Source organism: Grampus griseus (genome assembly GCF_964374135.1).
Source record: "Grampus griseus genome assembly, chromosome: 9".
Taxonomy (NCBI): Eukaryota; Metazoa; Chordata; class Mammalia; order Artiodactyla; family Delphinidae; genus Grampus; species Grampus griseus.
In genome coordinates this window covers 90,643,692-90,671,535 of record NC_139003.1, presented here as the reverse complement: position 1 = coordinate 90,671,535, position 27,844 = coordinate 90,643,692, and the positions used below count along the sequence as shown (strand labels likewise).

General features: G+C 38.3%; 1 protein-coding gene across 1 annotated transcript; it reads right to left on the bottom strand.

Moving 5' to 3' along the window:
• On the bottom strand, positions 1-27,774 carry NME8 (NME/NM23 family member 8; the record flags this gene model as incomplete). The annotated part of the gene is made up of 15 exons (XM_082661935.1): positions 1-238; positions 989-1,133; positions 1,678-1,829; positions 5,206-5,313; positions 5,995-6,139; positions 6,783-6,955; positions 10,465-10,652; positions 11,748-11,840; positions 13,298-13,371; positions 14,699-14,765; positions 20,949-21,065; positions 24,618-24,689; positions 27,301-27,407; positions 27,606-27,663; positions 27,742-27,774. 15 exons carry the CDS (start codon positions 27,772-27,774, stop codon positions 1-3), a joined length of 1,770 nt encoding a protein of 589 aa, XP_082518061.1.
• Positions 27,775-27,844: the final 70 nt, after the last annotated feature.

Below are 27,844 nucleotides of genomic sequence, written 5' to 3'. Positions count from 1 at the left end.
TTAGTTTTTCTCAAGGTTCTCAGCAACAAAGTCTTCAAACACTCTATTAATAGCCTCCACTGCCTCCTGCATATCAGAAGCTCCATGGACAGCATTTTTCAACATACTTCTTCCAAACTGGGCTCGGATAGAGTCTGGGGACAGAAATCTTGCTTCCTCTGGGTCTGTGGGACCCATCAATCGTCTCCAGTCTGAAATAGCATTCCACTTGGTCAGGATCATGACCAAAGATGGACCCCTGCAAACAACAATGGTTTCAGAAGACTTGGGCTATTGGCAACTGTAGAGACTGCACACACAGCTAAAGACAGAATGCCACAGCTCCATCCAGAGAGCTCATCCTTATTCTTTGTCCTTGTCAGTGTGATTTTGTGCTTTCTTTTTCTTCTTTGTTTATTAATTTTTTTTTTTTTTTTTTGGCTGCACGGTGCGTTTTATAGGATCTTAGTTCCCCAACCAGGGATCGAACCTGTGCCCCCTGCACTGGAAGCTGGGAGTCCTAACCACTGGACCGCCTGAGAATTCCCTTGCAACAGCGTTTTGTGCTAGAAGAGTGTTGTAGTTTAATTGCAGGGATACGTGCCAGGCACTATTCCAATTACTTTCAATGTAAATTACTTTCAGTATATGAAGTACTTAGCCCTCACATTCGTACCTGTGAGGTAGGTACTATTATCATCCCCATTTTATGGATAAGGAAACTAAGGCAAAGATTAAATATGTTGCCAAAGCAGGGATTTCAAATCAGATACCTCTATATCTAATGTGAAAACCTAAAAAAACAGAGAAAGGAAGGAAGGAGAGAGAGGAAAACAGAGAAGCAAAGAAGGAATTAGACAAAAAAAAAGAACTCCAAATACTACCAGGGTGTCTTTTCATGAATTGTATTAAAAATGCAATATTTTCATGAATTTTTGTATTTTTCAAAGTTTCTACAATGAACAGTTACCACTTTTATAATGTAAAGACCTATATATCAGAAACTTACTCCGATAAAACTTCCAATACATCTTTATAAAAGGCTTTTCCTTTTATTTTAAAATAAATTTTGTCCGCTTCCTCTTCAGTTAGGAGCGTCTCCTTCATCTGTGTTATATCAAATCCAGCCTCTTTGATAAGCGTCAGGATATCCTCTAGGGAAAACAGATATTTGGTAGTCTTGGCAGACTGCCTCTATTTTTGCTCCGTATTCAAGTGGATTGAAATAACTAAGGAAGGTCACACTGTTACTTGAATCCAGTGGTTTTAAAAAACCAAAACTATGCTAAACTAAGCTGAAAAAGCACCAGTTGGACGTTCGGAAGAACTTCAGTATGTTAACGCGGATGTTCAGTCTCAGATCCATCTTTCCAGAATCCATCTGGGAGGAAATCTGCTCCTGGGCTAAAAGTGAACACGTGTTTTCATGCCTGTGCTGCACATGCCAAGGAACTTCCTGCTGCATGTGGATTGAAAGGGCCAGCCTCTCTGAGCTCTTCTCCCTGAACCGGCAGGGCACCGCTACGGGAACTAAATGAAGTCAATCTGGTCAAAATTCCACCAACAGCCTAAACTTGGAGCACTCCCTCGTGAAGATGAAGGTGCTCATTGCTTTATTCTTTCAACTTTACTGCAGTTTGCAAAATTTCACAAAATTGAAGAAAAATGTATACATCGGCTCTATTTTTATATATTTACCTCTTTGCTCTTGTGTTACATGAGGTTTAATCAGTGCTGCAGTGTGTTCAGGAGGAAAGAAATACTGTATGTCCCTTTCGGCAGCTTCTAGTGAATCACTTCCATACAACTGGTTGATAGGCAGACTCTCCATTGCAAATTGTGCGCATAAACTTTGAAAAAGAAGTCAAGTCAAAAACTTATAACATGACATATAATATAACACAACATAACACAATGTAAAACTATTCATGTTTGCATCGTGCAAGTGGAAGTAACTGCAGAGTGGCTTGGGGCATGCTACTTCCTTCCAGGGAGGAACAGTCGTTAGGAAGAAAGGACATGAACATTTCAGTAATCGTCATAATGGAGACTGACAGCTGTGAAAGATGGAATGAACGCCCTGGTGCAGTGAAAAAGCACAGACTATAGAACCCTGGTGGCATCACTTGTTAGCTGTGTGATACTGGGCAATTAGTTCCCTTCTCTCTGCTTCAGTTGTCTCAAACATAAATATGATAATAAACCCTGTTTTGGAAGGAGGTCTTGAGGATGTAATCAGATGATGTATTTGAAATATATGGTACATATTAAGCTGTCAATAAATATTCCTTCCCCTTCTTTCATCACTAAATAATATCAAGCACTAGAGACGTCATTTGACCCTATATCAAAGATACCAAATTATAAATATTGAATCCAGGAGACACTGCAGTGGAACCCTCCAGGTGAGCAAAAGCAATAAAAGAGGAGAGTACAGGATGGCTTTGTGGAGAGAGGCAGGAGTGACATTGATGGTAATGGGCAATCCATGTTGGGGTAGACAGTTTATTCTGGTTCCGTTTCTGTATGATAGATGAATACATACCTCTAAAATCAGTTATCGTTCCTCAGTGTTTTTCAGTTGCCCCTTCTTCTTTCTGTCTCTCCATCTATTTATATTTCAGTAGAGGAGATACTTATCGCTCATTACATTTTCTGCCCTTCACACACAGTCCTAAGCAAGCGACCCACAAAATCCAGCCACAGTGAATAACCTCCATTCTTGTTAATAGGCTGACATCACTGGAAACTTGGCTTTCTGTCCTCAACTTAAAGACCCTCTTCTTGCCTCTCTGGTTTCAGTGACCATTTCAGATTTCCTTTTTTCGTTATCCAACTTGACCCTCCCACTCAGCCCTTGGCTCTTCTCACACCTCTGGTTTGAAGATATTAGCAGACTAAGACGCTTGGAGCCTGTGATTGCCAGGGATGGGGGATTTGCACAATGAATGATAAAAACAGCCTAACCCATCATCAGCACTGACTCCATTCAATGCAGAGAACTACAAGCAGCCCCTCTGTTAGGCTGTTAGACGTGGTTATTGGAAAAAGTGTGTGTGTGTGTGTGTGTGTGTGTGTAAGGATGGGAGAGAAGGGTTGCTGTGTTTCTCTTGCATGCAAGTGACTGTATTTCAGATTAAGCAATGGGGAGTGTAGACTATGACGCCCAAGGGCAGGAAAGGGCAGAGCTCTGCTGAAGGAGTTATTTCTAATGCAACCTGGAAAACGGGGACCGATCAAAAATAATAGTTAAGAGTAATTGTGAACTTGTGGCAACATTAGGGGTCGTAAGGGCTTAGGATGGGAACTCTCACTATAATAGTGGGGAGGAGAGGGGCAATTACTGAGTTCCTTCACCTGGAGAAAATGTCTCTATGCTGGTACGTAGCCTCCACACGTGGAACCACAATTTCTAGAAGAGTGTGCCTACATGCATAGGCCAGGTATTGATAGGAATTCCTCTCTCTGATGCCATGTATCGCATTCTCTGCTACATTTCATTTAAGAGGTTCTGGGGCACCCTGCTCATTCCACATAAAGAGTGTCCAACACATATTATCCTTTACAGCAATTGTCTGGCACAGGAGCAAAGACGTAAGTGAGTAGGGCTAAAAGGAGGGGTGAAATATATCCATTCAGGACAAGTGCAATTCATGATCTCCTACCCAAAAGAAAACATTGCAACTTTTATATACGTGATGTTTCATTAGTCCTGTTATTTATTGTGGCAGTGGGTATGCAAGTTTGCTGTGCCTGATAAAGCATCTTTATTCCTGCTCACTTAAAGGAGGGCTCTTCTTCCCCTGACTTCAGTCCTACTCTGAAGTCAGCACAAAGAATTCAAGCGAATTACAATTCAGTTTGTTTCCATCAGCTGCATGCCAAGAATGGAAATGCATGAGATACTATCTCCCTCCTCTAGCTGAGACCAAGCCCAACAGCTAAGATCAAAAAATATTTTTAAAATGCTGCCTAGGTGACAGCTAACATGCCAGGGTTGAACTGATTACAAAGTTCTAAGATTCATCAGTACTTTAACTTAGTAAATGTTCCTACCAAATTGTAGGCTACATATTGTTTTTTTTTTTTTTAACATCTTTATTGGGGTATAATTGCTTTACAATGGTGTGTTAGGCTACATATTGTTAATCATCGTCTTGAAACTCTATTTTTTTTTTAACATCTTTATTGGAGTATAATTGCTTTACATTGTTGGGTTAGTTTCTGCTGTATAACAAAGTGAATCAGCTATACGTATACATATATCCCCATATCCCCTCCCTCCCACCCTCCCTATCCCACCCCTCTAGGTGGTCACAAAGCTCCGAGCTGATCTCCCTGTGCTATGCGGCTGCTTCCCACTAGCTATCTATTTTACATTCAGTAGTGTATATATGTCAGTGCCACTCTCTCACTTCATCCCAGCTTACCCTTCCCCCACCCCGTGTCCTCAAGTCCATTCTCTACGCCTGCGTCTTTTATTCCTGTCCTGCCCCTAGGTTCTTCAGAACCATTTTTTTCCCTTAGATTCCATATATATGTGTTAGCATACGGTATTTGTTTTTCTCTTTCTGACTTACTTCACTCTGTATGACAGACTCTAGGTGCATCCACCTCACTACAAATAGCTCAATTTCGTTTCTTTTTATGGCTGAGTAATATTCCATTGTATATATGTGCCACATCTTCTTTATCCATTCATCTGTCAATGGACACTTAGGTTGCTTCCATGTCCTGGCTATTGTAAATAGTGCTGCAATGAACATTGGGGTGCATGTGTCTTTTTGAATTATGGTTTTCTCGGGTATATGCCCAGTAGTGGGATTGCTGGGTCATATGGTAGTTCTATTTGTAGTTTTTTAAGGAACCTCCATACTGTTCTCCATAGTGGTTGTGTCAATTTACATTCCCACCAACAAGTGCAAGAAGGTTCCCTTTTTGTCTTGAAATGGTTGTGATCAATTAAAGGATCTGAAGCAACTATCACACGCTTCTCAAAAGAACTTCTCCTAACTAGTGCATGGGGCAGATGTGTCTGCCAAGATATGGCCTTTTGGCTGGGTAGCTACCACCTACCAGTCTCAAACCAAGCAGCCCACAACCTTCTCTTGCAAAGCCTCAGAAGAGAACCTTGGACTAGAGCTCTGGTTCCTATACCCCCATATCCCCCCAAAAATCACCATGGCTCCCATGAAAAAAGTTTGAGACCCATGACGTGAATCATACCTGTCTGGAAGGTATTCTTTGGCTTCTTCCACAGAGCTTGGTCCAATTAACTGTTTCCAGTGTCCTAAACCATTTTCTCTTACTAAAACAAGGACTAGAGATGGACCGCTGTTAGAAAAGAAGAAACAAAGTTAATGAAAGGATAGCTTGTAGCTATTTATAGGTAGATAATACAAGTGTGTTTGTTAGATGAAAAAAGTAAAATAACCCTTTTTATCAAGAGTATGAAATTAATTTCTGTTGGTGTACTCTCGAGAGCATCTTCATAAAAGAATGGAAGCGGAGAAAGGAAGGGAAGAGAAGGGACTTGGTTCTGATAGGGTGGTCCCTATATCGTCCCCATGCTCCTGCTGATTTATATACCCTTGCTGGCTTTCTGCCCCAGCTGCTGTTTCATTTACTCTTCTAGAAACCTGACAGATTTCTAGCATCCCATTCGTCTCCTAGGACTAGTGATCTTTAGGATTACCAAAGTCCTTGAGAGTCAGTCACAGCTCTCTTACTTGGACTTCAGGATGCTGCACACTCTGGCTTCCAGCATTCAACTCAACTGGACTCCAGGGGCTTCACCCAGAACCTTGCTTTACTCTAATAACATTCCAGGAGGACCAGAGAAGACACACAGTTGAGCAGGGAATCAAAATGGGAGGGAGACTGGCAAAGAAGTAGACTCAGCACATCTTTACAGCATTGAGAGATTTGGCAACTTGTACAGAAAGCAGGGTTAAGAGGTTTAAATGATTCAAACGTAAATCAGACTGTGCTTTCTCAACCTGCAATCTGTTTTACCTGGTCATATTTTCTATAAGATTTCCAAAATAATCTTTATTTTCATGTTCCATGCACAGTGTTTTTGCTTCTTTTTCTGATAACACTATTTGTCTCTGCATCAGTATTTTAAAGCCTTCATCTTGAATAATATTCAAAACATCCTCTAAATAAAAAGTCATAATAAGTTTTAAAGTGCTAGATTATTGGTTATACACACAATACAGACTGCATTATCATGAGGACATAGAATGCATTTCATTCTCATGTGAAATTTAAGTTTATAAAAATAGCTTATTAGATTTTAATTTAAGGTGAATAATATTCTTAACATATCAAATTTATGATGCCATTTCCAATTTTTCAGTGGACCAAAATTTATAGGTTTGGGGATGGGGGATTTATTAAAAAAAAAAAAATTGTATAGTCAGATAAGTTTTATTTCACACATAAAGTTAATATAATGACATTCTCAGATGTGCTAGGGCTCAGAAAACAAAATAATTAAGTACATATCTTTTTTTTTTTTTCTTTGCGGTTCGCGGGCCTCTCGCTGTTGTGGCCTCTCCCGTTGCGGAGCACAGGCTCTGGACGCGCAGGCTCAGCGGCCATGGCTCACGTGCCCAGCTGCTCTAAGGCATGTGGGATCTTCCCGGACCGGGCCACGAACCCGTGTCCCCTGAATCGGCAGGCGGACTCTCAACCACCGCGCCACCAGGGAAGCCCTCGTATCTTTTAATATAATTATACTAGAGCTTATTCAAATCCCATGTACAAAGTAGTTAAACAATTTATACTTTATTCCTTACCTTTCCTTTTGTTAAAGAGGGCTGGTCGAAGTAATGCCAGTATCTTTTCTAATTTTATGCCTTTAATTTTTTTAAAATCAGGGATGAAGACATCAATAAACTCAGTATTACTTATATTCTCTTCAACATCACAAAACTGAGATATTTGTTGTCTTTCTAGGTATTCTTGGAAACTGTTGAAGTCCAAAATATAATTATAAACTGAAGTTTAATAATCATGCCAGAAAATTAAAATTGATAATATGTTCACAAATAAATTAGAGTTTAGTAAAACAAATAAATATTGAATTTCACATAAAGATAAGTTATATCTCTCTATCACATCAAAGAATATGTATTTAGTTCCACCTTTATTGAACCAATCCAAAAATCAGTTACATGAAATCATGTATGTTTGATTTCATGAGAGGATTTTAAGGAGACCAAAATAAAATATGTTAAAAAAATTGTTTCTTTCCTCTATGTAAAGCTTTCCAGATAGTTTCTATTTTTCCTTTTAATTTTGTCTGTGAATCAAGGCTTATTTAGGAATACATTTCATGTTTTCAAATAGATAAGACATTTGGATCATTTTATTATTTATTTCCAACTTTATTGGATTATAATCAGCAAATGCATGCGGTGAGATCTTAATTTTTAAAAATTTGTTAAGGTTTTCTTTGTAAACAAAGCAAATTTATTTGTGGGATTTGAGGTTATATATTCATATTTCATATATTATAGATCATTTATTATACACAATTATGGAATATGTATTTGCCATCCCTATATACCCTTGCTTTTTTGTCTGCTGTGTATTGAGATCTCTGACCGTAAAGTTATTTTTATCCAGTTCTCTTTGTTTTTCTGGTACTTGTATCTTTATGTAATCTATGTTGTTTGGGACATACATTTTTTGACTACTCTATCTTCTTCATAAATGTTCTCTTATACATCATGTCCTTCTTTATCAAGTTTAACACTTTTAATGTTCAATTCTAATACTTTATTTTTCCTGGCTAATTTTTTTACCATTCCTTTATTTTTTTTATTTTTCTTTGTCTCTTCTAAGTAGAATGTAGATGAGTACAGTTTTTAAAACTTTTTATTTTGAAAAAATATAAATTGGCAGAAAAATTGCAAGATCAGGATAATGAACTTTAGATTCAACAACTGTCAGCATTTTGTCACATTTGTTCTTTCTCTTTCTCTCTCATCCCCCAATGAGAGTGTGTGTGTCTGTGTGTGTTTTGGCTTAAGCATTTAAGAATAGACTGCAGATATTTTCACCATTCACCCTCCTAAATACCTCAGGAAAGCTTACACTGATATAAGACTATTATCTCATGAACAGTCCATATTCAAATTTCAGCAATTTTATAATGCTCTCCTATCGATAGTAATTTTTCCTAATCCTGGATCATACATTGCATGCAGTTGCCTGAAGTGCCTAGGCTTCTTCAGCCTCTAACAATGGCTCAGTCTTTCTTGTCTTTTCTTTTTAATTTCTTTTTTTTTTAACATCTTTATTGGAGTATAATTGCTTTACAGTGGTGTGTTAGTTTCTGCTTGATAACAAAGTGAATCAGCTATACATATGCATACATCATATCTCCTCCCTCTTGCGTCTTGTCTTTTATGATACTGATATTTTGAAGACTCCAGGCCAGTTGCTTTGTACAATAGGCTCCTCATTTTGGATGGTTTCAAACTATGGAATGGCCCCATAGTTTCCTATCACATTCTGGGTATGATACTTTGGGAATACCACACCAGTATACATCACAATAGGAGGTACACACTGTCAGTTTTTCCCATTATTGGTGATATTAACATGGCCAGAGTGGTATCCCCCAGTTTTCTCCATTGAAAAGCTACAATTTCCACTTTGTAAATAATAAGAAATCTGAAAGGACACTATTTGAAAATGCATATATTATTCATACAGTGGATTTAGCACCCACTGATGATTTTTGTCTGCATCAATTATTATTATATGGTTTTTAATTTCGTTTGTTTTTGACCTTAATCTGGTAATCTCTATATTTGACAGGGTAGTTAACCTTCTCGTATTTAGTATAACAGCCATATACCTGACTATATTCCTTCATCTTTATATCTACTCTTTATTCTACATGAGAGTTTATGTCCTTGATCCTTTAGGTTCTGGTTCTACTTTAAAAAATGGCAGGTGGAAGTTTACAGCACCTGTTAGGCCATGTCTGCAGAAAAAGAGCTGTGAAAACTGATTCCCAGGAAAACATGCTCCCTACCACTTCGTGCTGCCTGCTTGGGTCGATGCTCGGGATAAACACAGGCCAGAGGAAAAGAGGACGTCCATTAAAAGGAAAATACTGCAGACTTTGCAAAATAACATCAACACATCTCATTCCACCCCAATCCTGCCAAGTGCTTAAATTGTTCATCTTATTACGTGCATATTGAAAAACTGGAGACAACTGCTTCCAAAAGTTGGATGCAGTAGACACCTATCTGAATAACAGCACCAGTGGAACACTGACTCCTCTTATGCCAGCTGTGTTAATAGTGTTTCACAGAATAATTTTTTAAAAAAATGGCTCCAAAATTCTGGTATGAAATCTGGTATCTTTTTGAGCCCAACACTTCCCACCCAAACCTGCTCTCTAACCACTAAGTATCATTTTCCCTTAAAACTCACAGAGTAACTACTACTGTTTACAAAGCCCTTTGTCAGCAGTTGATTTACCCTATGAGTTGTTCTATCCCACTTCAAACTGGAAATTAATGATATTAGGGTCTCCCTGCTACCTAAAAATTATGACATCGCTAGGGACCAGCAGATGGACCTACTCAAGAAAAGCCACTATAACTTATTAATAAGACAGCAAGGAAAGTTCCAGAGATGCTCAGCCTAAACATGCAATGGAGGTGGGCTACCCAGAAGGGGGAGACACACATCACGAAGCCTCAGGACTCAGCTACTCTGAACTTGGTCCTGCTCACCCCCCTTTCAGACATGGCTCTGTTAATTCATGGGGTGAGCACTGGAGTTTCTGCATCTTCAGAGGAATAGAAGGCACAAATGGCAAGCACATAAAACCAACAGTCTGTAAATGACTTACGTTCACTTTCGTATATTTACAAACCGTTAACAAAAATATGCAACTGTTTAGTTGTTAGCAGTCTCACCACTCACTCACTGCCTTGAGTAAAAGGGCAGAGCACTTTGGTGTCTCTGTAGGACACGGAGAGGCAGAACTGGCATGTGGAGAGACGGGAGAGGGGGCTGGCTTGGGAGGGACTAGGCCTGGTCCCGTTCTACCCCAGGAGGCCAGACTGGTGCGCCCAGCATTAGAGAGACAAATGGGAAATTCTTCCCTTTGTAATCCTCTTGACATAAACTTTGAGGGCAACTCCAGCTTTGTTGAATATATAAAATTTTAGACTGGAAGGAATAGTTGTAGCTTCGACATAAAGATGTTTGTCCTTTTTTTTTTTTTCTTTTTTTTCTTTTTGGCCATGCAGTACAGCATGCAGGAATCCTAGTTCCCTGACCAGGGATCAAACCCGTGACCCCTGCAGTGGAAGCACGGAGTCTTAACCAGATGGACCACCAGGGAAGTCCCTAAAGATGTTTGTCTTTAGATTTGTGATATTTGGACATTACACTCCATTACCTACTAACACATTGTAAACAATTCGTTTCCTGGTCTGGAGCTACCTTTCCCTCTTCTGCTTCATCCCCGAGGACTTGGCCGTCTTCTCGTGGTCATCCCATGGTTCTTTAGATTCCGTCTCAGAATTAGATTCACTTCCATCCCAGGAAGGCCATTTTTCCTTTGCTTGCGATACAACTAGAATATAGCTTAGGCCACTTGTCATAAAAGAAACAAAATCTTCAAAGTCAGGCTACAAAATAAAATAAAATAAAATAATATTATTAGGCTCCCAAAATGGATAGAGTACCATGGTGGCCCCTACCCAAGTCAAGGACATCTTCCCCTTCATGATCACTGGGCAAGAGAAAGTTACACACAATCCTCCTGTTAACAAACACATCTGTGAAGGACAGAAGTTCACAGCTGGCAGGGACTGATCTTAAAGATAGTCTAATAACTACTCTCAAACTGCTGGATGCTTCCAGATCATCTGGAGGGCTTGCTAAAACACAAATTTCTGGTGTCCAGCCCCAGACTCTATGATTCAGTAGGTTTAGGGTGCCCAGGAATTGGATTTTCTCAAAAGTTCCCAGGTGATGCTCATGTAGCTGGTCCAACCCTTTCCCGGGGCCAAGAGAGATTGTCTGAGTGGTGCGGCTAGTTTATAAAGTGCTGTTCGGTAGAACTTTCTGTGACGACCAGCATGTTCTGTGCTCTCCAGCATATGTAACCACAGCTGCTGAGCACTGAAATGTGGCTACCGCCACTGAGACTCCGAATTTTTAACTTTATTTAATTTTAATGAATTTAAGTTCAGATGGCCACATGTATCTAATGGCTACCATGTTGAACAGTGCATTTCTAGAAGCTACGTCTCCTGACGCCCCCAAGCCATTGCACTTTCTAACACAAAGCACTGCCCCCAGGCAAAAGAGAATCTAAAAAATAGCTTGACAGAAAGGATGTACCTTTAGGTAGAGAAAGGATTAAAGCTTTCCTGTGAAGTTTACCACAGGCAGCCTTCAACCTGGGATAAGGACCTACAGGAAAGGCCTGGATATTCATTTCCTGAGGGCTGATGCAGGGAGTCTTAGAGGACATACCATAAAGAGATCTTCGCTCCAACAAAACACAATCAGTGCATCCACTTTTGCCTGGCTGCCTCTATTTCTACTGGAGATTTCTCCATAGTCCCCATCTTTGGATTAACCAGGATATGGACACCAACAGGGACACCTAGAGCTTACTTGGTTGGTCAGACTCATTCGTCTTTCTATAATGAGGATCCTAAACTTATAGGAATCCACTGTATTTGACAACACAATGGCTTTTTTAACTTTCTTACCTGGTCTGCTATTCGGCTGTAGAAGTACCTCACTTGTTCTTCAGTGAGCATTTTCTTATCCTCTGCTTCTATGACAAATTCTGCATCGATAATCTTCAATTAGAGAGCATGGTCAGGTCCACGTGTGTCGTGGGACCACACAGGTAAAACAAGTCAAGGACATTTGTTTCCTAGGCTTAATAAACCCCCCAGATTTGCATGCATTTCATGGTTGTGCCTCAGCACAATCCATGGGACACGAGGTTGGAAGAGGCCCCAAAATAAGTAAACAAAGAAGGTCCTTTTCATGCCCCCTAGTATTTAGGTTTTCACGGCTTGAACCAGAGATTCCACAATATTTCTATTATTTAAGTGAATTGTCTCAAGATGAAAAAAGAAAAAAAAATCTAATTGAATTCCAAGAAAGACATCATAGTTTTCTGAATCATTCAAAAGACAGACATTTACAGGTACTTCTTAACCATCTATTTTCAAAATTGTTTTCAGTTTCTTCTTTTAAGGCTTTCCTTGGTTAAGTCTGTAACTCGTCATCTAGTATATCTTATTCTGATGGCAACAAAAATATCCAAATTACAGGGAAGGATAGAATTTAAGATGCAGCCATGCTTTGTCTTAAAATTTTTAAATTTAATGACAAATTCAGTGTGCATGTCACCCAAGTATAGCAATGTATAAAATGGACCATCTGCTTTATAGTAGTTTAATTGTTGCTGCTTTGGCTGAAGAAAGAATGCATGATGGGAAGTTCATCAAGAGATACCCAGCCCATCCTGACATGGTTCCCCATGGGACCTCCTCTGTAACACATGCAACATTCTTACAAATTTCAATACAATTTTGTTTCAACACAACATCTTTGTTCAGGGGTCAACAAACCACAGCCCACAGTCAAAACCTGGCCTGCCACCGTTTTTGGAAACAAAGTTTACTGGAACACAGCCATGCCCATTTGTTTATCTACTGTCTAATGCTGCTCTCTCGATATGATGGCAGAGTTAAGCTGCTGTGACAGAGATCACATGACCCACAAACCTGAAAATAGTTACTGTCTGGCTCTTTATAGGAAAAGTCTGCTGACCTTTGGTTTAGAATGCAATTTTACTCTAAAAATTTTTTATTTGGGCTCTAAAAGCAAAACCTTAAATGCTTCCTCATGTTATCATGTATCTAAAAAGGACCATATGTTTGTGACAACACACAGGGAATAAAGCAAGCTGATGTGAGCTTATACAAGTCTGCACTGCTAACAACTAAACACAAAGAAATCTGTTACAATCCAATGCAAGAACTGTAATTTTTATCATTTATATTGGATGCTGGTAGAGCAGAGTTATTTAAATAAGGATGTTGAATAGGTCTAGCCTTTGTAAGACAAGATATTCAAAGAAGACAAAACATTCATTCAAATGAACCAGAAGTTCATTATATTCTGTTTTTCTCTAAATAACAAGCTTGTCTCCAAATTGAAAATTAAGGGATTGTTTTTTTACAGTTAATTTAAAAATTAATTTTACAATTAATTTAAACTATTCTTGGGAAATATCACTTACTTTTTCTTTAATTTCTTTAACTTTTCTAGCAGTCACAGCATTGGGTTTGATAATGGCAATGCTGTATAGTTGGTCTAGGAAAAAAAATAGAAGAATTTCATTTTCTTGGCACAGACTCTAGAGAATGAAGGATTTGGCAATTAGAAATGTAAACTACTAATGTCCAGTGAATTTTTGTCCATCAACAGCTTTGTTATTATGGCATTGCAACTACCAAAGAGTTTCTACTTAGAATCAAAGTACAGTTCCTATATTTGCATGCAGGAGAAACATTCACAAGAGTTTGTAGTCAGTAGGCCGGAAAAGAAAGAGTAGGTGGGCACTATTTTATTTTATTTTATTTTATTTTATTTTATTTTATTTTATTTTATTTTATTCTATTCTATTCTATTCTATTCTATTCTACTCTACTCTACTTTTTCTATTCTATTGCTGCATCACACAGCTTGTGGGATCTTAGTTCCCCAACCAGGGATTGAACCCGGGCCCTCCGCAGTGAGAGCACAGAGTCCTACTAACCACTGGACCGCCAGGGAATTCCCGGCACTAGTTATTTTAATACAATTCATGTGCATTAGAATCGCACCCATGATCCATCCAGCTCAGTATCACTAGTGACAACAGTTTCAGTGCAAGCAAACATTACAAACCGATGGCTTTACCATCTATGAATTTATCCACATTTATCTACACATTCTGATGATGAGCTTTTAGTGCAGAATAGCTCACTGAGCAATCGGTTTGCCTCTGTTCCCTCCAGGGTATGAACACACACTAACACGCCCACTCCGACAATCCAATGAAGGCAGGAAGTTGTTCATCTTAAAGTAAACCAGGAGTGTGGGTCATCAAGGAAGAAATTATTTTTACAAGTTTCTGGAAGATGATGAAGGATGAAATAAGAGGAAACTGCTGTCCAGATTACTCACAGGGCACAGGAGCCCCTGATCGAGGGTAACCTCTGAAGGCAAGGCACAGAGACCAAAGGCAAGGCAAGGGGAGCAAAAGAGATTGCTTCTTTTTTTTTTTTTTTTTTTTTTTGCGGTACGTGGGCCTCTCACTGTGTGACCTCTCCCGTTGCGGAGCACAGGCTCCGGACGCGCAGGCTCAGCGGCCATGGCTCACGGGCCCAGCCGCTCTGCGGCATGTGGGATCTTCCCGGACCGGGGCACGAACCCGTGTCCCCTGCATCGGCAGGCGGACTCTCAACCACTGTGCCACCAGGGAAGCCCGAGATTGCTTTTTAAGCTGAATCCAGTATCGCACAAATCATCATTGATGCTACCAGTCCTTTATCAATTAACACTGGTGTCACTACCAGCTTTGTGCTGCAAGTGATGCTGTAATGAGTATCCATGTACACAATTTCCCTCACTATTACTTTAAAGTAGATTTACTTACCAACACTTCCATAGCTTGCTTCCCCAGCATCCTCTGAATCTGAGTCTACAAACACAATTTCATGATACTGTGGAAAAGGAATGGAAATAAAACAGTTACATTTTAATACGATAGTGAAAGAGTTTTTAGAAATTTTGTTTTTAATCAATATTTATAATCCAAGGGATAGAAAGTAAAGTGGAAATGTGCCTGCATTTATCTAACACTACTTTTCCCCAACCTTCCCACTAAAATAAAATTAGGAATAAACAGAGTGGGGAGACAATGAGAAATAACGCATATATGTGCTGTATGGAAAATGCTTAAAAACAAAATATTTAAAACTTAAGAGCACAAGGAATAAAATAAGAAAGAAGCAGTGATTAACAAGTAAGAAAGCAATAAACATATAATTATTATGGTAAAGATTGAAAGGGCATTTGTACGCTTCAAGATCCATTCCTGACCACTGCTCTTAGTAAATGAGGAACAGAGGGCTTCCCTCGTGGCACAGTGGTTGGGAGGAACAGAAAGATACTTCCTTAACTTATGAAAAAAAAAAAAAAGCCTTTCTCAAAACAATAGCCAATTTCCTACTATAGAGTAAAACACTAGGAAGGATGGGGGATTCTTAATTTCTGGAGAAGTCCTGAAAGTGCTTCTGTGATTCTGTAAACAACCTGAAAGGTTTATATATTTACATATATACATTTCAGGGGCAAGAGATTTGCAGAATTTCAGATTCTCAATGGAATATAGACCCAAAAACGTTTGGAAATAACTACACTGAAAGCATTCACTCCTATTATAGTCAGGAATAAGATAATTATGCCAGCTATAACTTCAAAGTGACCTGCCTTGTATTTATTGGACCTGCCCTGACAAACAGGGCAGCTACTAACCACATAATGCTGTATTTGAGCACCTGAAATGAGGTTAGTCCAAATTAAGATGCGCTATAAATGAAAAATACACAGCACATTCCAAAGATTTGGTTTGAAAAAATAAATCTGGAATACCTTATTTTTTACATTGAGTACATATATTTTTAAACATTTTATTGATGTATAGTTGATATACAATGTTGTGTTTAATTTCTGCTGTACATCAAAGTGACTCAGTTATACATATATATATATATAACATTATTTTTTCATATTCTTTTCCATTATGGTTTATCATAGGATATTGAGTATAGATCTCTGTGCTATTCAGTGGGACCTTGTTGTGTATCCATTCTATATATAATAGTTTGTATCTGCTAATCCCAAGCTCCCAATCCTTCCCTCCCCCCAACCCCTTGGCAACCACAAGTCTGTTCTCTGTGTCTGTGAGTCTGTTTTTGTTTCGTAGATATGTTTATTTATGTCATATTTTAGGTTATACATATAAGTGATACCATATGCTATTAGTCTTTCTCTTTCTGACTTACTTCACTTAGTATGAAAATCTCTAGTTGCTGCAAATGGCATTAATTCATTCTTTTTTAATGGCTGAGTAGTATTCCACTGTATATATGTACCACATCTTCTTTATTCATTCATCTGTCAGTGGACATTTAGGTTGTTTTCATGTCTTGGCTATTGTAAATAGTGCTGCAGTGAACATAGGGGTGCATGTATCTTTTTGAATTATAGTTGTGTCTGGGTATATGCCCAGGAGTGGGAGTGCTGGATCATATGGTAGCTCTTTTTAAGGAACCTCCATACTGTTTTCCCCAGTGGCTGTACCAATTTACATTCCTACCAACAGTGTAGGAGGGTTCCCTTTTCTCCACACCCTCAACAGCATTTATTATTTGTAGATTTTTTTAATGATCACCATTCTGTCCAGCGTGAGGTGGTATCTTATTGTAGTTTTGATTTGCATTTCTCTAGTAATCCAAAAGCTGAGCATCTTTTCAGGTGCCTGTTAGCCCTCTATGTGTCTTATTTGGAGAAATGTCTATTTAGGTCTTCTGCCCATTTTTTGACTGGGTTGTTTGTTTTTTGTTATTAAACTGTAGGAGCTGTTTGTATATTTTGGAAATTAAGCCCTTGCTGGTCACATCATTTGCAAATATTTTCTCCCAGTCCATAGGTTGTCTTTTCGTTTTGTTTATGGTTTCCTTTGCTGTGCAAAAGCTTGTAAGTTATATTGAGTACATCTTTGAATGGCAATCTTTTTAATATACTGGATGTAAGAAAAGATGTTTTAAAAATTAATTTCACCTGTTTCTTTTTTTATTGTTTTCAATTGACTAGTAGAATATTATAAATTACGTATGTGGCTCACATCGTGGCTTGTATTTTATTACTATTACTGCGCTAGACAAGGCAATTGATAAGAAAACTAAATAATAGAAGTGTCCAACAAAATGGAGTAATATAAAATAAACATAAGATATTAATAAATTTCTTACATACCCACTATTATTCATTAAAACAGGATGTCATTCTGCAAGAACAACAATAAAGCCACAGTACAGAGCACACGTAGAGAAAGCTGGGTACAGTATAGCAATTAGAAGAATGTGTTTAAAAGTCGTTCTGCCTGACTTCAAATTCTGCTTTTACCTCCTACTAGTTGCCTGTTTCTAAGGAAAGGACATAATGTTTTTAAGCCTGTCTTATCGTTCATAAATACTTCATAAGGTTTCTCCATGTTCATATTCGAGATGACAACATAGAAGGCTCCTGAACTCACTTCCTCCCTCAGACATACCAAACCTACAGCTGCTTGTGGAACAGTTCTCAACTGAGCGACTCCTACATATCAGACAAATGAGAAAAGAACACATACCGAATCGGGTAGGAGAGGCTGAGTCACAGTCTCGCCATAAACTCCATCCCCGGCACAGCAACATACAATTGAGAGGGAACTCACAACTCCCAGCATCTCCCTGAGGACTGAAGGGCTTGAACCCAACATCTAGTGACCTCAGTTTTAAGACTTCTAACTGAGAGATGGGGCCCCCAGATGCCTGGCTGTAAAAGCCCTGGGGCTTGCATCCAGACTATAGTAAACTGAACTCTTAACAGGCTTGGCTTGTGCTGGACTCCCTGTGGCTATCCCCCCAGGGCTCAATGCAGGGGCCTATTTGCAAATCTGATAAGCTATAGCCTGAGGGTCAGGCTTCTAATTTAACACAGGTCTAGGGCTGACAGCAATCCTTTCCAGAGACCAGGGAAGCCAGCAGGGGCCATCTTCATGCTCTCCCTCTGCCCCGCTCCAGGTCACTAGTGTCTTTGTGAAGATAGCCTGTGTGCACATCTGGTACCCTGGCTTTTGTGGCTGTTACTCCAAGGACACAGCACTTGATAGTCCGGCTCTGGCCCCCAGCAGGGCTGGTGTCCCTGGGTTCAGTAGAACCAGCAATGGGTAAACCATCCAGACAGAAAATCAGTAAAGAAACATTGGACATGTTAGACTAGATGGATTAAACAGATATATCCCGAACATTCTATCCAAAAGCAGCAGAATACACATTCTTCTCAAGCACACATGGAACGTTCTCCAGGACAGATCATATGTTAGGCCACAAAACATTTAAGTAGATTGAAATCATATCAAGCATCTTTTCTAACCACAATGGTCTGGAAATAGACATCAATTAAAAGAAGACAACTGGAAAATTCACAATGTGGAGATTAAATAACATGCTACTGAGCAACCAGTGGGTCAAATTAGAAATCAAAAGAGACATAAAAAAAATCTAGAGATGAGTGAAAATGGAATTACAGCATACCTAAACTTATGGGATGTAACAAAGGTGTTCTAAGAGTGAAGTTCATAGCCTATATTAAGAAAAGAGAAGGATCTCAAATAAACAACCTAACTTTACACTTTAAGACACTAGAAAAAACAAACAAAAAAAATGAAGTGAAAGTCAGCAGATGAAGGAAATAAAGATCAGAGCAGAAATAAATAAAAGAGAGACTAAAAAGACAATAGAAAAAAAATCAATGAAACTAAGAGCTGGTTTTTGAAAAAATAAAACAGAACTTTAGCTAGACTGTGAGGAAAAAAAAAGAGAGAGAAGACTCCAATAAATAAAATTGGAAATGAAAGAGGAGACATTATAACTGAGAAGACTCCAATAAATAAAATTGGAAATGAAAGAGGAGACATTATAACTGATACCACAGAAACACAAAGGATCTTAAGAGACTGTTATGACAAGCTATGAAATCGCTCTCTCAAAAAGTTATCTGCCCTCCCATGATCATTGCACCATTATTTACAGTAGCCAAGATATGGAAACAATCTAAGTGTCCATTCATGGATGAATGGATAAATACATGATATATATATATATATATACATGATGAAATGCTATTCCTCCATAAAAAAGGAGGAAATCTTACCATTTGTGACAACCTGGATGGAGCTTGAGGGCATTAATGTTACATGAAATAAGTCAGAGAAAGATAAATACTGCATAATCTCTCTTATATGTGGAATCTGGAAAAAATAACTCATAGGCACAGAGAACGGAATGGTAGCTGCCAGAGACGGAGGGTGATGAGTAGGGGAATTGGGTGAAGGAGGTCAAAAGATACAACTTCCAGTTATAAGATAAATAAGTTCTGGGGGTGTAATATACAGCATGGTGACTATAGGTAATAACGTGTATTGTATATTTTGGAAGTGGCTAAAAGAGTAGATCTTAAAATTTATCATGAAAAAGTTTTTCAGAAAAAAATTAACTATGTGACATGAAATGTTAACTAAGTGTAGTAATCATTTCCCAGTATACACATATATCAAATCATTATGTTGTATACCTTAAACTAATAAAATGTTAGTTGTCAATGATATCGATAAAAGTGGAATGTAAAAGATTAAATGAGGATATCTTTCTGAAAATCTTAGCAAACAGTAAGTCCACAATAACTCCTAGTTACTATAATTTTCAAAAAGAAGTAGGGGGAGTGGGAAGAGGGAGGGAGGAAGGGAGACGGAGAGAAAGGAAGGGCGAAGATTCCCTGAAAAACAAGAAAACCTGAAAATGTACAGAAAAATGTCCTTGGGTGAGAAAAATCACTATTGTAAATGTAAATTCCCCATATTTGTCATTTGTCAGTTTTCCATCAAAATGTTCATTTTTTTTTCCTTAATACTTTTAAAGTACTTTGTACACACTATGGATATTAGCACGTTGATACACAGTGCAAGCTTCTCTCCAAGTTTGCTGCTTTCCTTTTACATTTTATTCAAACTTTTAAATGATCAAATCTATCAATTTTTTCTTTTTTTGATATCTCTGCCTTATACTATACTTACGAGGCCTTTCTCAACCTATGACAAGATAAATGTTTTCCAATATTTTCTTCTAATACTTTCATGCTTTGTTTCAACATATTCAGCTCTTTAATTCATCTGAAATTTGTTTATGTATATGAGGAAAGAATACAAATCTCTTATACAAATAGTTAACCCAATATTACTAAGTTTGTTTGGTGAGTTTTTTATCCTTTCCTGATTTAAACTGACGCTTTTTTATAGTAAATACTTAATAAAAGCTTGAGCCTATACCTTCTCATTATTTCTATTCTTCAGTATTTCTCAGCTAGTCTCTATTTTTTGTTTCTTGTTTTTGTTGTTTGTTGTTTTGTGTGCATGTGTGTGTGTTTAAATAACACCAACCACTCCTATTTATCTGCCTATATTTCTGATCACTTTCCTATATGGCTTACTTTCTTATGCTATTATGTTCATATCTCTACATGCTTTATGGTTCATTTCTGAATTTTAAAATATTTTATTATTACACAGGTAATACATTTCACACACATAGGATCTTATTCTAAGCATCCTATTAAATAATACTCTATTTTTCATTTGTCAGTCTATCTTGGCCCTCTTTCCATATCAATAAACAGAGCTAGAAGATACTAAATAATATTCCACTGTATGAATTTGTATAATTTATGACATAAATTACAGGCATTTATGTCATCTATTCACTGTTGCTAGGCATTTAGGTTAATTCCAAATTTTTAATAACATAGACAACACTGAAATAAACATCGTTTTCTATATTTGTTTCATTATTTTCTTAAGGAAAATTATTGGAGTGTAATTGCTCGGTCAAAGGATACATGTGTTTTTTAAGGCCTTTGATTCATATTGCCAAAATACTTCCCAAGAAAGGTTGCACCATTTAGACACCTAGATAGCTATAAAACTAGGGGAAATGCTTTAGGAAAACAAACCAAAAAAAGACATAATGCATCTTTTTTTAAAACTAATTTTTAAAAATAAAATTATCAGGAATCCAAAGTATTACCTGAGGTCGAACCATTTCACCTGCTGCAATTTTCTTCTCCTCATTGATCAAGGTAATAATTTTTTGACTCACAAGTGGTGCATTTGCACCCTTGATTTTTGCCACAATTTTGCCATTCTATAAGGGGAAACAAAAGCGGGAAGGAAACTCATTTTCAGAATGGGTCAAGAATTAACACTTCAGCTGGACTAACTCACCCCACCCTGACCCACCAATCCCTTTTTAGCTACTGTAATTAGTCATTTTAAAATAAGTATTCGTGATATAAAAGTATTTCCATTTGGTAAATCCAGCTCTTTGAGTTCTACCTCTAATTTATCTGTCCTCCTACAACCAAAGACAGGCTATCGCTGCATTAAATTTTAATGGTTCTGTACAGGCCTCCCAACACTACTCCCCCTAATTATTTTTGATACTACTCCCCTTTGTCTGTCTTTCAACACATATTTACTAAACACCAGTTTACTAGCATTGTATCAGGCATGATGGTACGGAATAATAGTCCTGGTACCTAATGTAATTAAATTACCAAAAAAAAAAAAACCAACCCCGCAAACACATTTGAGATAACAACCATGACAGGTACCACCAAGAGAGGTACAGAGAGCTGGGAGCATCTATAGGAATTTGTTCTGATCAAGAACATTAGCAAAGGTACTTCGTCAATATCAGGAATTTAAAATGTGAAGGATAGGTTAAGAAATAAAAAGGAGAAGAAAGGGCATTCTAGGCAAAAGGAATAGAGCCACAAGCGTCCTACGGCTAGAAGGGAATATGGCAAATAAGAAGGCCAGTGGAGAAAGTGAGGGGATGCCTGGTATGAGACGAAGCCCAACAGCTAGGGGGAGCCATAGCGTGCAGAGCCTTCTGGGTCATGGGAGGATGCTGCCTTTATCCTAAGTGCGGTGGGCAGCCTTTTGAATGTTTAAACACAGGCAGGGACCACAATTAGAACTGCTAAAGATCCGTGGAAAGATCATCTTACCTACCATATGGAGAAAGGGTTAGAGGTGCAGCAGGAGAAGCTGCTTGTATACAAATCGGAAGCTATTCTAGAGGTAAAGATGGAAGAGACAGTTCCTCAGTCTACGGCGGTGCTGTTGGAGATGGAAAGAAGGGAAAGAAGCAGACGAGTGTGAGAAAGACTTGGGTAGTTAAATTAACAGGACCAAGGTCTGGTGTGCATGGGGTGTGAGGTAAGGAGAAGTCACCACGATGACTTTTCTGTTTCTGACTTGAGAAACTGAGTAAGTTGAGATGTTATTCACCAAATGAAGCAACTCTAGAAAATAACGTTTCCAATGGGGATGGGGAAGCCCAGGAGTCTGCTGTTGGACCAGTTCATTGTGAGATGCCCTTGAGACACCAGAGGAGAGATCAAGGGCCCAGTTGGATACACAAGTCTCGTGCTCCAAGTATAGGATTCAGCTGAAGACATGAACTTGAGTTATTGATATATGAGGCGATGATTGAAACTGTGTGTCGAAGTTTTCTAAGGAGAGTATATAGCATGATAAAGTTGATATGTAATGGCTGCATGAAGAAAGGTGAACCTGCAAAGGTGAACCTGCAAAGGGGAGGGGGAGTAGCATCTAGGAAGCAAAAGGAAAACCAAGTCACAAAAGCCAAAAGAAGAAAATGTTCCAAAAAGGAGGGCATGGTCACCACATTTACTGCATTTGAGAGGTACAAAACGATGAGCACCTAAAAGCATTCATTATATTTAGCAACAGGCTGGTCACTGGATACATTAGCAACAGCCAATTTGGTGGAATAATCAGAAAGAAGTTAGATTGAATGGGTTGAAGAATTAATGGGATGAGAAGAAATGGAGTGGAAATAAATATAGAAACTCTTCTGAGCAGTTTAGCTGTGAGGTAAAGCATAGAGGCGAATGGTAGCTGGAGAGGGACGTGGTATCAAAAAGAGGTATTATTTCTTTTCATTGGAAAGATTTAATCATATTCAAAGGCCATAAGAAGGCTCCAGTTGAGAAAGGTTTGAATGAAACCTGACACTCTATTTACTATTTCCCACTAAAAGGAACCGCCAAGAGCTTTCTAATATCCATTGAAAAAGCCCTTCCTGCTGAGACGCTGCAATGAATTTGCTGTCAGCTAAGAATGCTGCCCACTGCAAACGTGGTTTTGTGGTCACAGATTGAGATTCTTTTTTTTTTTTTAATTTTTATACAGTGTTTCAAGGTTACTTTCCATTTGCAGTTATTACAAAATATTGCCTAAATTTCCCATGGAGATTCTTAAATTAGAACATTGAACAGGGAGCAACGGATGATAACAAAGTCTGAGGCGTGACTGGAGGAGGTGCGTTGGAGATTTCATTGACAGTTAGGAGGTGAAGAATCGAGAGGCCAGGATGTTGAAGTCCCAGAGTGATGGCAGCACGTGGGTTTGAAAGGAGGATTTTGGGCCACATGCCAAAGTCTTCAGGGTGGGCAGGGGTCTGCTGCTCAGATCTGACTCGCTCAGCAGGTGATGGCCGCCCCAGAGCTGCAGACGCTACATGGTGGCCACCTGCTCAGCCTCCCCTCCTCAGTCCCAGGCTCCCAACTGCTGCTGCTACTAAAGCCTTCTCGTTGTCCAATTAGCCCGCCGAGCCCACTTCTGCCTCGTGCAGTTACCTAAACGACATCTAGGCCAGGGCTCAGCAAACTATGACCCAGTACAGACATAGTATTTCTGCAAAGCTGAAACACTTACTCTCTGGCCCGTTACAAATAAGCTGGCTGACCCCTCACATAAATCATCAAATCCTTCCTAGCCAATTCCTAGCCAACTGACAGCAAGATCTACAGTGTAATTTTTTAAATTCAATTAACCCAGTCATTCACCTCCCAGAAGTAGCTGTAAGATTATTGTTTAACACAAGCAAAAATTATATCTGAGAAGTGTTTTTTTAATAATTATTTATAATATCAAAAAATGCCTTTTCAACAGCAAGAGAACAGTCCAAACCCTCTCTGGGAGGTGTTTCCTTACTATCCCAATTCTTCAGCTTTGTAGCAGCTATGCTCTGTATCACACAAGTTAGTACTTACCCAGATATTCTTCTTTTAGGAAACAGCACTTATAAGGTTTTTCTGATTATTAAAGTTGTGTTTATCTTGGAATATTTGGAAAATATTGAAAAGTATAAGAAGAAAATTTAAATTATGCATCCTTTCCCCATACATAGAAAACTACTATTAACTTTTGGTGAATACACTGCCTGCCTTCTTTCTATGCATTTGTAAATACAGAGATAAAAGCGATATACAAGATAGTGATCATACAAATATTTCCTCGTATTGGTATACATGAATATTTATAACCAATTCTCTTCCACTGGGTACCCAAGACATTTCCAATTTTTCACTCCTGTAAGTAATAATTCATCATACAAGTCTCTGATATTTCCCTAGGAAAGGTAAATACCATTTTATTTTTCTTTTCCCTGATCAACTAAGTGTGTGATAGTCTAATCTTCTCAATCCGTTATGCGCTCCTACAGGTCAAGTTATAAATATTTTAATTGACAAGCATATTTAAGGCAAAAAAAAGTCTACAGTTACTGTCATCAGAAAACAGTTCCAGTAGTTGTACAATGTTATTTGCTCTTTAGCTGCAAATTGGAATCTGATAATACACTTGAGATAATAAATATACTTACAACACTAAAGAGAAAAACAGGTTCACATTTATCTCTAAATGGCTGCAAAGTCACAATGCTGTCAGCTTCCGCCTGAAAAAGATTATTTCATATAATAATAAAGGACACTACACTCAAGTCATTTGATATACTACATTCAAAAAATGCAGAGATACTTTTTTCTATGTTTACTACAACATTTTATGAGTATGTTATAGCCGTCTTTAGAATCAAATTACACATTCTGGCAGTCCAGACCCTGCATCATTTGGCTTCAACCTTACTTCTCACTGTTCATCTTTACCCAGCCTGCAGCTAAACTCAGCTCCTGTGGTCTGCGTTACACCACCTGCACTTTCCCCCTTGTTACCTGCTCCTGCCCTTCCTTTTCCAACCCAGCTCCAATGTTCTCCAAGAACTCTGCCTTGACCCTCCTGCCGCAAATCATCTCCCCTCCACATAGCACTTCACTACCCTTCTCTCCGGGCACCTATAGTTCCTTTCAATATTGTACTACCATTATAGGGACCTAGCTCATCTCTGTTTGGAGAGCTGCATGCACAGAGAGATGATGTTTTATGCTCACCCTCGCATGTCACCCCCCACCTTATCAGTCAGAGGGCCATGCATAAAAAGGAGCTTCCTAAATGTTTCTTGAATAAACTGGTGGTCAGATTTCAAAGTCTTTGATTTTAAAGTTTTCTCACAAATTTCAAGTTGTCCTAAATTGATTACCAACAACTATATATTAAGTAATAGTATGTTCCTGCATATTAACATAACATCCCTTGGGCCAGCTGTCAGGATACGTTGTGTTGTAGGGTCTTCTACATAAGAGTTGTTTTTTGGAACCTAAGGCAATTATTTTCAAACTGGGATTTCTAGAGGTGCCTCAACCGTGGCCAAGGATGGTGAGGGCAGAGCCGAGCCAAGGTCCCTCAGCCCTGTGTCAGCCAGCCAGAGGGGCTGTGTTGTAATCTTTTTTTGGCATATTGAATTCTACATCATTCTCTTTTCTTTCTCTCTTTTCTCTTTCTTTCTTTCTTTTCTTTCTCTCTTTCTTCTTAAAAAAGTAGGTTCTATTGTTGAAAGGAACTAATCTATAATATTAAAAGACAGTAGCCAAAGATTACATTTAAAAGTAGTCTAGCCATCATCATTGCAATTTTTATATTATAATAAAGTATTAACAATTAAAGCATTTGGTAATATTCCTTAAAAACTATAATATAAAACATTTACTGAATTTTTATATGTATAGGCACAATGTTAGGACAAGTCTTCAAGTCTTTTAAAAGGGGCACATAATAGAAAAAATTTGGTACTGACCATTCAGCTTAAGGTGATTTCAATAGGTAATGAACCTCATAGGTTTCAATTTTGGACTTCAGTTTACAAGTTCAGAAAGGATCCCTTTCCCTGATAAACTGCAGGAAAAAAAGTATCCAGCAGAGGGCGCCCCTCCACTGCGCCCAGCAGAGGTTTGGAGACTTTAAAAAATTTTTTTCACTGTTGATGAGCTGATCATAGCAGAAAAATAGTATCGATCTATGTGAATATACTGCAGTTGGATAAGCTCAAACAGAAGAGGAACCATTCAGAGAGAATGCTCAAAATTTTTTGTTGTTAATTTCAACAGACGGTAGCATTATAAATAGGACATATTTTGGAAAGAGTTTACTAGCACTTCCCAGTGATATAGACATAGTGATGAAATGAACTGGTCTGGACATGTTTCTGTCCAATAGAACTAGAATGTGAGTCACATATATACTTTTAAATTCTCTAGTAGCCACATTTAAAAACTAAAAAACAGGTGAAAATAATCTAATAATATACTTTACCTAATCCAGTATATCCCCAAATGATCATTTTAACATATCATCGATGTAAAAAATTAATGGGATATTTCACATTCTTTTTTCATATGAAGGCCTCAAAACCTAGTGTGTATTTTACCCTTAGAGTACATCTCAATTTGTGGGCCAAATTTTAATCATAAATAATTGATCTCTAATTAGATTTCATAAAGTTTACAGTCAAAGAGGTAGATTCACATATCCAGGTTGTCCCAGATAATTTTAAAAGTTTTACAATAACCGAATGGAGTATCTGTTTTTTTATATAAATTTAATACAATTACACTAGCCACAGTTCGCGTGCTCAAAAGCCATTTATGCCTAGTGGTTATATTAGACTCAAAGCTCTAAGCAGTTGATAATTTGACATGGATAAACGGAATAATCAATACATTGGGGACTCATGAGACCCTAATGAGTTTGGCTGTAATATTTTAATCCGTTGTCACATGTGGGAGGCAAATAAGGGAGGGTAAAATCGCTACCATTTTACAATTAACTGGGTAAATGACCAGAGTCCTACCCAATGCTTTCCAGTAAAAGGCATTTACAGCCCTTATTCTGAACACACACCATATGGTCAAGTGAAAAGAAGTATGGCAATAGACAGATAACCATTTTTATGTTTTTCTAACGTTCACAACCATGGTAAATAACCTCAGTATTATAGGAATGGGATAAAAATTACATTCGTTCTCAGATCCAGTAGAATTAAATATAGAGTAAAACTGCTAACTAAACACTGTCCATTTTGAAGAGTTGACAGATTGTTTGAATTAAGACAATCCTTAAAGAGACTATAAAGTAACAAGAAAATAATAGGTTAATGGAAATGAAAGCCTTACTACAGCAAAATGCAGAATTTCATCTTCGTTCAGCTCATTTTTCAATTTTCTGAATAAGGTTTGCATTGCTTTGCAAGGTCCACACCAGGCTTGGTAAACATCGATCACTAGAAGATAATAATATTTGTGAAAGAACAGAGTCAAAGAGTCTAGAGTAGCAGCTTATCCCAATCTTTGGGGCAGGGGCAGGGTAAAAACAGAGCAGCTTTTTATTCTGGTAAGTGGGGCGTGGTGCTCCATGTTGGGGTGCCTGGAGGTGCCCTGGATCCAACTCCGGATGGCGAACACCTGCGGAGCCCCAGTACCTGTTAGGCCTTTGTTCTGCAACATCTCCTCCCACAGGCTTTGATTATTGATGGTCTCCTGCAAAAAGGAAGGTACTGTCAAAGGTCTTCAAGGGACAACGCACCCAGTAAAGACTTGCTGATGTGTCATGCCCACCTGTAACTGGATTTCTCGCTGTTTGCTTGCCATGTATCCACTATCACATGAAAGGGGGAAGAAAAATAGAAAACACGTCAAAGGAAATTTAAATAATGTTCTT